This window comes from Natator depressus, chromosome 1 (genome assembly GCF_965152275.1).
Source record: "Natator depressus isolate rNatDep1 chromosome 1, rNatDep2.hap1, whole genome shotgun sequence".
NCBI lineage: Eukaryota > Metazoa > Chordata > Testudines > Cheloniidae > Natator > Natator depressus.
In genome coordinates, this window is record NC_134234.1 from 31,459,001 (window position 1) to 31,474,259 (window position 15,259).

Here is a 15,259-nt window from a genome sequence, read left to right on the forward strand (position 1 = left end):
ATCATCCAGCAGCATCAGTTTCTCCTCTGACATTTGCTTCTTGAAAGGACTCAGATCATCCTAGTCTTTTCAGTGAACACTGAACAAATCCTGCCTGCTCCCATAATAAGGATAACAAGTGCCACGCGGAGGTACTCTGCTGTATGACATCTTGATTAACCTGTTTCTGTGCACAAGACATGGAGTGCACACTAATCGCTCTCACTTCCTCAGGCTTTCCTGCACTTGTAGTTCAGACAGTCCAAATCACTGCACCAGAAACTCGTTGGGGAAAACAAATTGGAAGAGTTAAGATAGATCACTGCACCAGCCACACATCAAGTTTCTGCTGATGTTGTTTTAAAAAGAATGGGGGCAAGGGGAAATTCTAAATGGAGAGGCTTTATCCACAATGGAAAGGCAAAGACAGTTTGTTTGGGACTTTTAATATCTACTGCAAAATCAGTTATCACTGCATGAAGAATGGTAGCCCCAATTTGTGACTTGCCAGTGTCCCTAATTTAAATTAAATAGAACAAATGGCTGCCACTATCCCCTTCATTACATAGCTGCAGCATGGTGAGACGAGCGATCCCAGCATGCAGTGCTCAGCCTGAGAGGAAACCCGATTGCATCAAGGTGGAGCACTGTGTGTTGGGACCTTAGTCTACAGCATTGTAGCAGTCCGTGGTTTTTACTTTTGCCTCCCCTGTTAAATGGTGTTATATGGTGTATTTCAAAGCTTTACAAAGGAGGTAGATATAATTATCCCCATTTTAAAGACAGGCAAGCTGAGACATAGGGTGGTGAAGTGACTTTCCCAAAGTCACACAGCAATCCAGTGGCAGACTCAGGAATAAAATTAAGTTCTCCAGAGTCTTGGTCCTGCTCCTCTGTGGCCTGGTCTACACTTAGTTTGACCCAGTCACTCAGGGGTGTGAAAAATCCACATCCCCGAGTGTAGTAGCTAACATCTAACACCCAGTATAGATGCAGCTGGCCCATCATAAGAATGCTTCCGTTGACCTAGTATTCCTACACCGACAGAAAAACGCCTTCTATTGATGTAGCCTGTGTCTACAGTATGGTGTCATGTTGGCATAGCTATGGCGCCATGGTAGAGTCCCCTTAGTGTAGACATCGTCTTTATTACTCAGTGTTCTGAGCGCTTCTTCTGGCATTAACATAAAGATTTCATACTTAATTGCACTGGATTTGCATTTAGGAAGTGGAAGTCATGCCTCAAATTCACTGATACAGCCTAATCCCACCAGGATTTCGGAAGTTTCTTAGAACTGGATTTATCAGTTGTACAGCTACAATGACTATTCCTGAAGAGACTAGATGCTGAGGAGAAGAAAGAATCTTTTCAAACATAAACTAGCAGTTCCCATCTCATGTTCCTTACATGAGAAATAGCAATTCCAGGATTTTGCCCTTGTATTATCCTTGGCAGATATATGGCGCATGTTTGTCAGACAAATAAACCTCTCTGGGTGTGTAACAGCATTTTGGACTGAGTGGGAGTCAGCCTCCCATCCCAGGTCAACTGACTCAGGTTAGTGGGGCTCCCACTAGCGCTCTAAAAATAGCTGTGCTTTGAAGTTACAGCTTGGACTGGAGCTCAAGCTCTGAAGTCTGGGGGGAAGAGGCCTTTAGACCCTGAGCCACAACTTCAGACTCTGTCTGTGCAGCTCCTTTTAGAGCACTAGTGCACTCCCCGCTACCCCAAGTCTGTCAACCCAGGCTGGGAGGCTTGGTCCAGAATGCTTTGTAGACATACTCTAAGGCTTTCATCCACTTTGAAATCATTTTCAGACAATATCGGATAGGTATCTTAATCACAAAATGCTAATGGAAGGGAACGTGCAGCTCTTGTGTTTGTTCCTATTTTTTTTTCCTTTTGGATTGATTCTGAAGAAGAGCTCTGTGCAGCTTGAAAGCTTGTCGCTCTCACCACAGAAGTTGGTCCAATGAGAGATATTTCCCACCTTGCCTCTCAACTTAGGGATAAGGAGACATGCTCTTATACTTCTTCTTTTTTTTTTTTTTTTTTTTTAGAATAACTGTGTTGCACATATTGCAATCAATGACGATTTGTTTCTGCAACAGCTCAGTTGAGATTATTTGGTAAATTCCATGTAAATGCGTAAGGCCCCATTCTCCTGTACACTGGTTGCACACTCTCAGCTTCATTTCATGACCTTCACCTGTGAGTGTCTTCCTCATTCTTTCAAGGAGGTGAAATTTGCCCTCCCAGAGGGTTCATCCCCCTCAAAACCTGCAGCACCTTTTCCCAGTTGGGCATCAAAGCTCATGAAGGAGCAGTGCTGCCAGTCCCACAGCAATCCTCCCCGAGCAGGGACCACAATTGCCTTTGCAATCCTCAGTGCAAGAGAGAATCCATGCAAGTTACTGCAACCTATCTACAATAGCTTACTCTGCTTTGCCCCAGGTACAAAGATAGAGGGGATTATCTAGCAGATTTTTGCCAGCCAGCCATTAATGGATCTGGGGTGGCCTTAAATTTGAAGCAGAAACCTCACTCCTGCCGTTTGCATTCCCAGTCCTCCAGCCAGAACCACACAAACAGAGTTTTCCACTGTTGTCAGAAAAGGAGGGGAGCTCAGGAAGTCTTAGTAATTGCAGAATCTGGCATGTTACCAATGACAGCTCCTCAGGGTAAGCAATTGGGTTGTTGCTACTGTAGAATATCTCTGAGCATACATTTATACAAGGCCTAGTCAAAAACATTTTATCAAAATTCTCCCATCCCTGTTAGCAGTTCCTGCTGCTCACTCTCTGTTTCTGCCATTAAGGGGTGGTGTTGAAGAAACCTTCCTCTATGGGCACTCCCTAGACTCATTGGGCATGGACCAATCTGCCTCATTTGTACTCATTGGCAAGTTTCCTACTTCCAAAAAATCTATGCTCTCTAATTTAGAGTTGTTGACTTTTTATTTTAACTTCCTGCTTTCCCCACCACCACAATGGGCATCACTAGCTGTTCCTTATCCAAAAGGCCTGCAGGTTATCTTGGCCAAAGATGATTGGATGCAGTCACTGGTTGGTGACATTTTTGTTGTTGGAAATTAGTATTTAATAACTAAGCTTGACATATCTGACTGCCTTTATCCAGTGAACAGTGTAATCAGCGGGAATGGTACAGAGAGACTACAAACAGTTTGACTTTATGAGCAAATATAATGTGTAGACAAACTATTTTTTAAAAATTCTTTCTTTTAACCAGTTGAGCCACAAAGCTCCCACAGAGAGGTATAACTAGTTGCCAGGAGCGGCACTGGCATGCTGATTGATGATTGTGGAGGTTCTTGTGATGTAAGATAGTGCTGAGCCTGTTTCTGCTCCGCTTTAAAATCTGCAGCATCTCTGTAGTACCAAAAAAAAAAAAAAAAGAAAAAAAGAAGAAGAAGAAGAATGGCATCAACATTATTCTGGTTAGAAGACGAAATAATAAAGAATTCTGCAGTATGGCTAATGCAAAAAATCAACACTGGACACACCTCGCTCAAACTCCCTTCCTTAATGCTGGAGTGACGCTGCTGAGAAATCTGCCTTTTAAAATTATATTAACTCTCACTAAAAGAAATGGACAATAACCTATTTTTAAATGAGGAGGAGGAAAGTTGTGCTTCCATTTTGCTCGCTACTTTTAAAACTAAACCCACTGCCGTTCTTGGCTGCTTCTGCTTTCTTGTTTTGTTATGTCTTAATCAAAATGAACACTGTGTTTAGGAAGAGCGTGAGTCTTTAAAGACCTCAGTTTCAGAAGTTCAGAGCACTCACCACTCTTGTTAAAGTCAGTTAGCATTGCATATGCTCAGCACCTCTGAAAATCGAACCATAAATTGTCCCAAACATAAAAGACAGATGTCTTGTGTATTTGTTGATGACTGATATAGATGTTTTCCCTAGGTCAAGGTTGGTATTGAGGGGAAGCTTACACAATTTCTGACTTTTGTACCTGTTCTATGGGTTAAGTTTTCAGTTCTAGCAACCTCTACCCTTCATGACCACTGAATAGCCTCTGTTAACCAAAAGAAATGACAATGTATTGTTTAGTCTTGTATATCTGAATGAAACTCTCTGCTAATGCTCTATAATATATCTGACCAGAATAGAGTTATGTGGACATTGCAAATGTATAATTATGTGGCTGACAAATGCATATTTCTAGAAAGCATATGATCGGAAGAATTTTGTGATACTCCTTGACATTTTAATCGTACAAAATTATCCTGTAATAATTAGTAGACATTTTGCACAGTTGGAAGGCTAGAGGGCATAAGGAGAAAGGGGGCCTTTGTAATCTCAAATGCGCAGCCATGCAGTGCACCTGAGCATTTGAAGGCAATATTAAATCCCGTGATTTATTTGTAAAATTACTATGAGAGTTGGAGGAAAACCACACAAAAATGATTGAAACTACAGAAAAAGGTAAATAATGTTTTATACAAAGGATAATGAAAATTACAAAAAATGAACAGAAAATGGGAACTATGCATTTCCTAGCTATGATGTTGTAGAATATTGAGAAGTTAGACCCATGAAAAAGTTTGTTTAGGAAGCAGGAAGATATGAGATAAATTTTCTTGATTCCCATCCTACCTCTCACTGCAATAAGTATATTCTTGATGGATCCTAGCAAGTTCTTTTTCATGAGGAGTTGGGTGCTCATGACACTAGAGGTGTTTATGGTGGGATTTCAAAAAGTGTTTAGAACTTTTCCAGTCAAGTCAATGGTAAAAGCTCCACTGACTTCAAAGGAAGAAGAGTTAGGTCAGCGCTGAGCACTTTTGAAAACACCACTCTTAGAGTCTGTTTGAGATGAAATCCAGCTCCTATTTTCTTCACATTCATCTTAATATGCATACTGTGCAGACATTCACGTAGAATTAATTCTGATCTCTCAGAGGGTATGTCTGCCCTTTGAGGTGGCTTTGCGATTCCCACCTTCATGAGATATACCTGCACTAGCTCTGGTGGAGGGACTGTGCTGAGAATATCAATGATAGCACCAGAAGCAGGAGGGGCTGAATACACACCTAGCATCTTGGAAGGGCTTGTACGTGGAGTGACTGTCCCTTCCCTCTACTCACATTGTCACAGTTGGACTATTTTTAGTGTGCTACCTTGATCAAAGCTAGCACAGGTATGTCTGCTTGAGCTAGGAATGACACCCCCAACTCAAAGTCTAGATGTACCCATAGTCACAAACAGAGCTTTACACAGAATGTTTATTTCAGCTGAACTGGGTAAGAAGTGTAATCCTGACAGGGACAGTCTTAGGGAAAATGGTGCCCTGGGCGAACTTGTGTTTTGGTGCCCCTGAACCCCAGGGGTGTTGTGCCCCCCATTTCCTCCAAGCATGGTGCCCCCCCATTGCCCACAGCCCCCACGGGCTCCCTGCCCCCCATCACACCTGGGCTGCCAGCCCCCAGAACCCACTGCCTCCCCCCCCCCCAGTGCTTAATTTGTATTGACGGAGGTGCCAGGAACGGATCCTGCAACCTTCATGAGTTCAGTGGGATTAAATATACGGGTAAGGACTCCTTGCAGAGTAAAGGTTTCAGGATCAAATCTCTGGCTCCTGCTGATAGATTTCTGCATGCTCTCAAGAATAAAGTAAGGGAAGGAGAGAACCCAGGCAGACAGAGTGGGAGATGCACCCATCTTGTGCTACTGCAGGGAAGCTGAGAGATAGTAGTCACTGATAACATTGAGCATGATTTCAGGAATCTAAACTGATGCACATGTCTGAAATTATTTGTAAAATACATAATAATAATTAATAACTCTTTCTCCCCTAAACCCTCCTGTGTCCCTTTTCCGCACTCCCCTTCTAAGCCCATTTCTCCCTTAACCCCCGTACCCCCCTCATGTACCCCTAACACTGCATACCCCTCCTGTGTCTCCTTCTCCCCTAACCCCTGCACTGTGCCCTTTTAGCCCCAATCCCTGCACCCCCCTCATGCACCCCTAACACTGCATTCCCATCCTGCATCCATATGTAGAAACTGACCTGGATGCACAGAGTGGCTGGTATTGCTGCTCGCTCCCTCCTCAAATGCTGCTCCTCTTCCCCCACCCCCAGGTGGCTGGGAGGGAAGAGCAAGGAGCAACGCCAGAGATCCCTGTGTCCAGGTCATTTTCCCCACCTGGGCTGCGTAAGGAGAGGGCAGGAGAGCAGCAGCTCCTGATGCTCACCTCACAGCACAGCCCAGGTGGGGAAAGTGACCTGGATGCAGGGAGTCCTGGCTTTGTTCCTCACTCCCCTCCACACAACCCGTAGGGAGGCAGAAACATTGGAGGGAGCAAGCAGTATCTGTGTGTCACTGCTTGCCCCCCACCCACATTCCTCTGCCAGAAAGAAGCAGGGAGAAATCTGGGCATACACCTCCCACCTTGTATTGCCTCTGTGAGTTTGTGGAGCTCCTCTGCCTACTAGCAGTGTGTATCTCTATGCTGCCGCACAGTGGCCCATGACCACAGTGCCCTAAGTGGTGGCCCAGGTGACCCACCCCTAAGGCTAGACCTGAATCCTGGCCCTGTTGAAATCGATAGAAGTTTTGACGTTGTCTTTTAGAGGGCTAAAATTTCACTTGAGGTGTCCAGAGATGTAGCTTTGTATCAGGGGTGAGATGTGCAAGCCCTCCTATTTGTACTCAGTGCATAAAGTTAAAGGTAAAGGTCTGTGTTTGAAATATATATATATATTAATAAAATATAAGCAAAGGTAAACATTCCTATAGATTTGTACTAATTATGTAAATTGTAACTAACTCCAACATGAATCATCAAAATCTTTTTTAAAAGCTCTAAATATTTTTAAATGGAAGATGTATGCATCACATAACATTTTTATGCTAGAAGTTGAGGTTTCTAGAGCAAAGATGTAAACTTTATTCTTTGATATCCTCACTGAGGTATACAGTGTTTCTTTTTCTATCCTTTCTTTTTTTTTTTAATAAATGTCACCAAGGATAAACCCATGTGGCTGTATTTTTCACTTCAGATGTAAAATTCATACCTCGCTTGTGACTTATGCAAGGAAAAAAAAAGCTTCATTAAACGGAGCTCCAACTTGTCTATAAATAGTGATTTGCAGTGTGGGAGCACTTTCCTTTGAAATCATTAGATCTTTGCAGCCAAAGTATTTTTATCTCCTTGAAAAATTCCACTTATTCCCTCCTCATCATGAGAAAAACCATGATTATTAAAAATATGTTTCTTAATGATCTAGGCCATGGCAAAAAGTTCTTTTAGTATTTTCCATCCTATAAGCTCTACCTTGCTACAACGTGCAATTAAAGTAAATTTTAAAATAAAATAAAATAAATAAGTCTGATGCAATTTATACAATGTTTTTGATACATTGACTTGCGTAGTGACTTCTGTACTACTGTACAAGTTAACTTTAGTACTTCAAGACTTCTCCAGTGTTTCTCTGAAAGATATGCTAGGAAAAATTCTACTAGTCAATGGGACTCTATCCTGAAACACTGAAATAAAGGGGTCTTTTGCCATTGATTTCATTTAAATCAGGATTGCAGCCCAGATAACAGTGCTGGCTCAAAATTTTTTGCAACCTTATGCATAGTGAAATATTTCCATGTTTCTCCATGCAGTCTTGCTCACACAGCAGTTGTTCAGTCAACATGATATAACTCTGTTTTGAACCCCATGATGAAGGATGAATATGAATTAATCACTGTCATGTAAGTTCGTAGTTGCCTTGTGACCAGTGATCCTGAATGAATGAATGAATGGGAGATCTTTAAGAAGAATTTATTAGATGGCCAAAAAACCACAATTCCACAAATCAAGGAGCACAGCTTTGACTGAAAGCCCATGCTGGTACAGTGGCAAAGTGAAGGCAGCACTTAGAGGTAAAAAAGCAATATATCAATGGAAAAAGTGGAAACAGATAGCAATCAATATACATTTGATGTTATAAAGTATAGAAGACTGAAAAGGGAAGCTAAAGACATCAGGGAAAAATCCATGGCTAAGTGACAGGGCTAAGGTCAATAAGAAGAGGGTTATGTATATGAAGAACAAGAGAAACCTGGGAACTCTATTATCATAATTATTATGAATGTATGTATTAACATGTATTCATTCATTCATAACACCATAATTTTTGGCTGCCAAGCTTGAGATGTCTAGGGCCTGGTTTTTTTCATTTGCTAAGCACCTGCAGCTCCAAGAATTGATCTGGAATTCTGAGGGCTTAGTATCTCTCTATATAACTAGCCCCAAGGTAAATAACAGAAGTTAAGAAACCAAAAAATGAGGCACAAAAGTATAATTTTTGCTGCTGATGTTTTTCTGTTCTAGGCACCTGTTCATTTTTCTTGTAAGATTAGTGCAAACCCTGCAGATTAGATTTTATAAGAGAGGTCAGAAGTGTGAATGATTGTAGAGTTGGGCCTAATCTATGAATTTTGGTCCAAATGCAAACTCTCCCAAATTTCAGTGGTGTTTATATCCAGCTTTTGATTTGAGGTCTTCCTCTAGTAAATACACAGTAGATATCATATGACTAAAGAGACTATGTGGCACAATCCCATTTCTTCATATGATGTCTCCTAGGAACTTCTGTCAGAAGACCTGAAATACTTTGGCTTTGAAAATGTTTGGAGTTGTTGTTATAGCTACAAGATATGTTGTATTACTATACCAAGTAGAATGTATTGAAAGTATTGGAAAAATAGTGCAAAGGAATGAGTGCTGAGTGTTTGGAGTGATGAGAAAAGTTGAATGAGTATGACATTCTCAAATCTGTTCTTTTGCTCAGCATAAAGGTTAAAAGACACTTGTTCAGTGTTTCATGACACACTTATTCAGAACACTAAACTACTGGGGAAAAAACCTGCATTTCAAGAAATATGTCTGTCACTGAGTCTGAAGCTAGAAATAATGACACCAGTACACTTCTTTTCTTAAAAGTGACTATTTTAACCCTTAAAAATATTTCTACAAATATATCATAGTTTTTTTTAAAAAAATATGGTCACCTTATATAGGAGGCCCATAAAATGATTGAGACATTTATATTTTATTTGATATGTGGTAGTATTATAACATCCCATCTGCATTTATAGACAGGCATACCCCAAATACTTTCCAGCCTACTGTGTTGTTAATATCATTCTCGAAAATAATATCACAGGAAGCTGGTAGAGTGGCTGCACTTATAAAGTTCGCCCAGGCGTAAGAGATGTTATTTCCTTTAACCATTAAACGAAGGTGCTCAAGGTAACAATAGTAAAACTTGGAGAGCAGATTAATCCCTGCAGAGAGCATTTGGAACGATTTACTTAATCTGAATTAAAATTTAACCTCCTTTGTAGAAGATAGGGATGTCTCCTATACAGCAGCACCACTTATTAGACATTCCCTATGGAATGTGAAGTATATCAAGCAGTACATTGGGCCTTAATTGTGATTACACTTTATTGCCACTTAGACTATTAAGTACTTAAATTACCAGATAACAGAATCTATATTCTTAATAGTAGAAAAGTGTTAACGGTAATTCTACTAAATATTTCAGCCCTGTTCCAACAATCTCGTGGAGGAAAGTTAATGATCATAATCCAAGTAAAGCCCGTCTGAGAAAGTCCCAAGCTGTTCTTGAAATACCTAATGTGCAGCTAGAGGATGCAGGGATGTACGAATGTAAAGCTGAAAACTCGCGTGGAAGGAATGTCTTCAGAGGACAGCTACAAGTGTACAGTAAGTGTGTATCCAGAAAGTACTATGCAACATTTTGCAGTAATTTGTCCATACTTAGGGCTGCAGATACACATGAAATAAAGCTGCAGCCAATTAAAAAAGAATGGGTTCTTTCTTTATATAAAATCAATTTGAAATTATCACAACCTATATTTGTTAGTAAACGACTCATTAAATATTGAGTTGCAAGCAGAGCTGGCTGAAATTGTTTACAACATTTTTCCTCAAAAATTCAACAGAAATAGGGGGTTTCTTCCCCCAGATTTTTTCCCAGTTTTACAGCAGGTTGAAACTTCTTAAAACCAGTAATTTAAAAAAAAATGTTTGCAAAATATTCTCCTGTTTCTGGACCTCTCAAAATCATGCTGGCAATAAAAACTACATACTACACCACTCTCTCATGACTTCTGTATATGATATATGTAATAGAAAATCTTTTTTAGAAATGCGATGGAAAGATTTGTTTAATGGTTATATTGCAGTTATTTCTTGTATTCCTCTGTCTATTAATCCAAATTACTTTGAGACTCACTTTACAAGGATCAGAAGGAGAGAGCTGCTTACGTTCTCAAAAGTCATCTTCAGTGCTTCAGTTCTTGGCACATTCAAACAGTCTGATTTTCAAAAAGTTCTGAACATCTGCCATCTCAAAATCACCCCTTTTAAGGTGTGTCTAGGTGGGCACCCAAAAACCGAAGAACCAAAACTCACTTGTCACTTTTGAAAATTTAGGCCAAAACATTAAAAACTTATGACCTTATACATAAAAAAAAACATGGCTATTGACATAGGTAGTGTCTACACTGAAGGGGTACAGAGACACAGCTGCACTGCTGCATCTGTGCCGCTGTAAGGTTTCAAGTGTAGACAAGCCCTTTATATCTCATAATGTAGATGACCTTTTGGGGCTAGAAGGAAGTGGTGCATGTCTCATTGCAAAGCTAGGGATCTTCCCTTTTCAAAGCTGATGTAATTTGTTGGAGAAATTACACAGCTGAGAGAGAAAAAAAATGTTGTGGAAAGCTGACTTTAAAATATTATTTCAGGAATGGCACATTTTTACCTGTGTGAGAATATCAGATACCAGCACAGTGTGAGTGTTTACCAGTCAGATGCCTTGTTTCACAGTATTTTATTAATAAATACAGTGTTTTGTTAACACACACTTACTTTTATATCTTTCAATTATATGGGTTTTCACTTTCACCATACCTTGAATCATATAGTCAGACATCAGAGGTGAAAGAGTCCTACCTCATAAGGTCATCTAGCAAATCTTTCTGCTAATGCAACATTGTTCCATTCAGTACCTTCTCCGGTGTTCTAGACTCATTTCAAATGTCCCAAACAACAGGGTTCTGATACTTCATTTGGAGACTGTTCCTCAGCCTAATGGATCACTCTAAAAAAAAAAAGTATTTCCTGATATTCAGCCTTAATTTTCCCTTTCTTAATTCCATTTGATTATTCTCCACTGAATAGGATAATCACAACAAATAATTCTTCTGTCATTGGTACTTACATCTTTCAAATATGTATACACTGTTAGGATGGATGCAGTTCATTTTCCTTGTAATTCAAATCTTCCAGTTTTGTAATCATCCCTGTCCCCTCTAGCTTGTTGATGTTTTTTTCTGATCGCACCTCAGGCCTATAATGAATGTCACAATCTCATTGGATGAGGCTTCCCCTCTTTTCTCATTCATACCTCCTCCAGCCAGGGCCAAGGGCAGTTTTGTGGGTTTTATATGCAAAGGGGTGCTGGGAAGGGCGTGCCCCATTTCTCTCTCAAATATAGTGGCTTGCACAAGTCTGACTGGGCATGTCATTCATAATGCGATTTCTGCCCTAACCTTCTGAGGTTTCCACTGAAAACAAGACTCCAGGGCTAGGAACCACTCTGATCTCTTCCACAGACAAGAATACAAAACTTCTCCATGTATTGTCAATGGTATCTGTTAAAGAGTGACAGCCCTTGTTTTTTAGCAATATCATTTCTCTTTCTCCACAATATTTTGTAAAAGCACTCGTGTTCCAGTACATTTTAGCTGAGCTACAAGGTGTCTCCCTGGTTCTCCTCCAATAATAATACTAGCTGTTATATAGCACTTTTCATCAGTAGATCTCAAAGCATTCTACAAAGAAGGTATCATGAGCTTTCATTTTACAGATAAGGAAACAGGCACAGCAGGGTGTAGTGACTTGTCTAAGGTCACCTGACAGGTCAGTGGCAGAGCTATGACTACAACCCAGATCTCCAGAGTCCCAATCCAGTGCTCTACCCACTAATCAGCACTACCTCTCTCATTAGCACGGATGCAGATTCTGTTTCTTAGTAGGAAGCAAATAGTCTTTGGTGCCCATAATGCTGCTCCTGAAGGTCAGGAATCAGTCTACAGAGACCATTTCTTACCTAAATAATGCTGCTATCCCAAACCCCACACCATCATGAGTTCTCTCTAGTCCCTTTATGTTTCTGTGATTGCCAAAAGGCCATTTTTCAACCACAGTCTTTTGTGGACACTTTACAGGTTGTGTTAATTTGCAGCCTGTGGAGTTACAGTAGAACAAGCTCTCTAATTTTAAGAAGGGGAGACCTGCTGCAGATTATTGTATTTTACAGCCTATCAAATATGTGAGAAAATGTGATTTAAGAGACCAAATGCAGAGCAGAAATTCACTTACCCTCACTAAGGGAAAGGAGACCCAGGCTAAGGTCTGCACTCTAGCAAGTAAGTACCTGGGGTGGAAAATAGCACTCATGATTAAAGACAAATTATAAGCACCTACCCATAAGTACTTAAACATACCCACAAATCAGTTAAGGTTGCAGGAAGTGAAGTGTGCCCCCACTGGCCATGGAACACATGATATCACTCCCACTGTCCCGTTCTAGAGACAGCAGCAGAGGCTCATGGATTCTACAAAATCAGAAATCCATTTTCAGGGCTGGTTTGTGGGTTTCTGGTTGAGCAGAGTACAGTTCAGTCAAGTTTTACTATATGGCAATCACAGTTCGCTTTGCTGCTGCTATTGTTATGGTAGAGACAAGGTAGGTGTGGTAATATCTTTTATTGGACCAACTTCTGCTGATGGAAGGAACAAGCTTTCGAGCTATGGAGAACTCTCCTGGGACCAACACAGATCCAACTGTACTGCAGACAACATGGTTATGGTGGGATTTTCTAGCATCACTTTGAACAGAGTTTGGTACTATACTTCTTATTTTAAAATACACTTAAATCGAATGATTTATAGTAGAACACATTGTCATGTCTCAGGCACTCATGTTTCTGGAATAGGAGATGGTTGTCTTAGGGTCACGGGCTCATATGTAAGCCATCATTTCTTACAAGAGAGTTTCTTTTACAGCTTCAGACCAGGTTGCAGCACTAACACTGTCATACTGAGGGTCACAGTGATTTACATATGTCCTTAGATAGATACTAGCTTGCTGTCAGTTTTAATCTTACTCAGTTTGCAGTTGCATTTGATCTGGTTCACCAAGGGATATTTTGGGAGTGCCCAGAACACCAGGTCTGCTTGGCTAGTCTGATGCAATCACAAATTCATTTAATTCCTGTTTTACCTAATGCCAACATCCAGCTGTAGTATGATTGTGTGATGCAGCTGATATTTTGGAAATGATCTCAGTGCTTGGCTGAAATTCAGTCCTGAGAGTGACAAGACGATTTAAAAATACATTTTGATAAAACCAAAGATATCCTCAGCAGACCAAATGTACTTGCCTGCACTCCATTTTGAGAGCTGTGATTTTCCCCAAATCATCTGGTCATCCTGTAATTTGCAGTGACTTCTATTGAGGCTCAAATTGATTAACAGTAGAGAGTAAAAAAATGCGTATTTGTACAGGGAAAATAGATCATTCCCCTTAGCAAACTAGTTAGGGAACTTCACAAATTCTGACTTACTTAGGATCTGTGGAATTTTCAATATGCATTGCAAAAGGATAATTAAATTAGTCATTACTACTTGCTTTCTTAGATTGAGTGAGTTGATGTAGAAGCACAGGAGGAATGCATTATAGCTTTTCTCCTCTTCCCTTCTTTTCTTTTCTCTTCCCCCTCTCATTTTCTCCCCCTTTCTCCTGCCCTTCATTCTTCCCTACCTCTTTTTATCATCCTTCTTTCATTATTTTGCTTCTATATAGACCCACACACCATGAAAGAGTGGGAAAGGATTTGTGAAATGGAAGAAGGGAGAAATGGTCTGAAATAAATAATATGAAATTCAGGAAGGTCAAATGCAAAGTACTCCACTTAGGAAGGAATAAATCAATCGCACAAATATAAAATGACTGCAGAAGGGGATCCGGGGTTTATGGTGGATATCAATGAGTCAATAAAGTAATATTCTTGCAAAAAAAAAAAAAAAAAGAACATAATTCTGGGACATATTAGCAGGAATGTTCTAAGCAAGACACAAGAAGGAATTATTCTACATTATTCAGCACTGATAAGGCCTCAACTGGAGTATTGTGACCAGTTCCTGGTGCCACATTTCAGGAAAGATGTGGACAAACTGGAGAAAGTCCGGATGAATGCATGAATGCAACAAAAATTACTGAAGGTCTAGAAAACATGACCTATGAGCAAAGATTGAAAAAATGGGTTTGTTTAGTCTGAAGAAGAGAAGACTGAAGGGGGACATAAGTCTTCAAGGATGTATAAAGTTGTTATAAAGAGGTGTGATAAATGGTTCTTCTTAACCACTGAGGACAGGAGAAGTAGTAATGGACTTAAATGGCAGCATGGGAGATTTAGGTTAAACATTAGGAAAAGCTTCCTGACTGTAAGAGTAGTTAAGCACTGCAACAGATTTCCTTGGGAAGTTGTGGAATCTCTGTTATTAGAGGTTTTTAAGGACATGGTCTACATAATACTTAGCCCTGCCTCCGTGCAGGAGACTGGACAAGATGACATATCAAGATCCCTTCTCAATCCTAATGTCTATGATTCTGTGCTGTAGGAGACCACTTTAAATGAAGTGGGCAATTAAAGGTTAGCAGCCAGTAACATGTGTGACAATGTTGTAATGAGCCATAAAACAAGGCTCTCTTTAATTCCATGGTTTTTAGTGTTCAGCAAAATTATAAATTTAGGCTCTCTGGCTCATAGTTTGAAGGTGTTGTGCTGGCTTCCTTTGAGGATGAGGGCGGATAGCTCAGATATAGAGTGATTGCTCTGTGAAAATGTTCCTCCACAGGAGATACGGTGTGTTTTTGTCATTTCTCATTTTTCTGTGTGAGTTCATTCAAGAGCATAGTGATTGTCTGGTTTCACACACATTGTTATTGGGGCATTTAGTGCACTGGATGAGGTATACCATGTGTTGTGATAGGCATGTGTGGGACTCATGGATCTTGAAAGGGGCAGTGTTGAAGTATTGATCATTGTTGCAGTGGACATATGTCTGCGGGTTTTGCATCTCTTGTTCTGGCAGGGTCTGTGGCCACTTTCAGTTGCTGTATCCTGGTCTGTGGGGAGTTTACTTCTGA

General features: G+C 40.4%; 1 protein-coding gene across 2 annotated transcripts in view; it reads left to right on the forward strand.

Moving 5' to 3' along the window:
• CNTN5 (contactin 5) overlaps nucleotides 1-15,259 on the forward strand; it is a 955,706-nt gene that overhangs the window by 758,602 nt on the left and 181,845 nt on the right. For both annotated transcript variants that reach the window (XM_074957075.1, XM_074957069.1), the window contains exon 10: nucleotides 9,560-9,741. In XM_074957075.1, coding sequence (XP_074813176.1) covers nucleotides 9,560-9,741 — 182 coding nt within the window. The remainder of the gene's footprint in view (nucleotides 1-9,559; nucleotides 9,742-15,259) is intronic.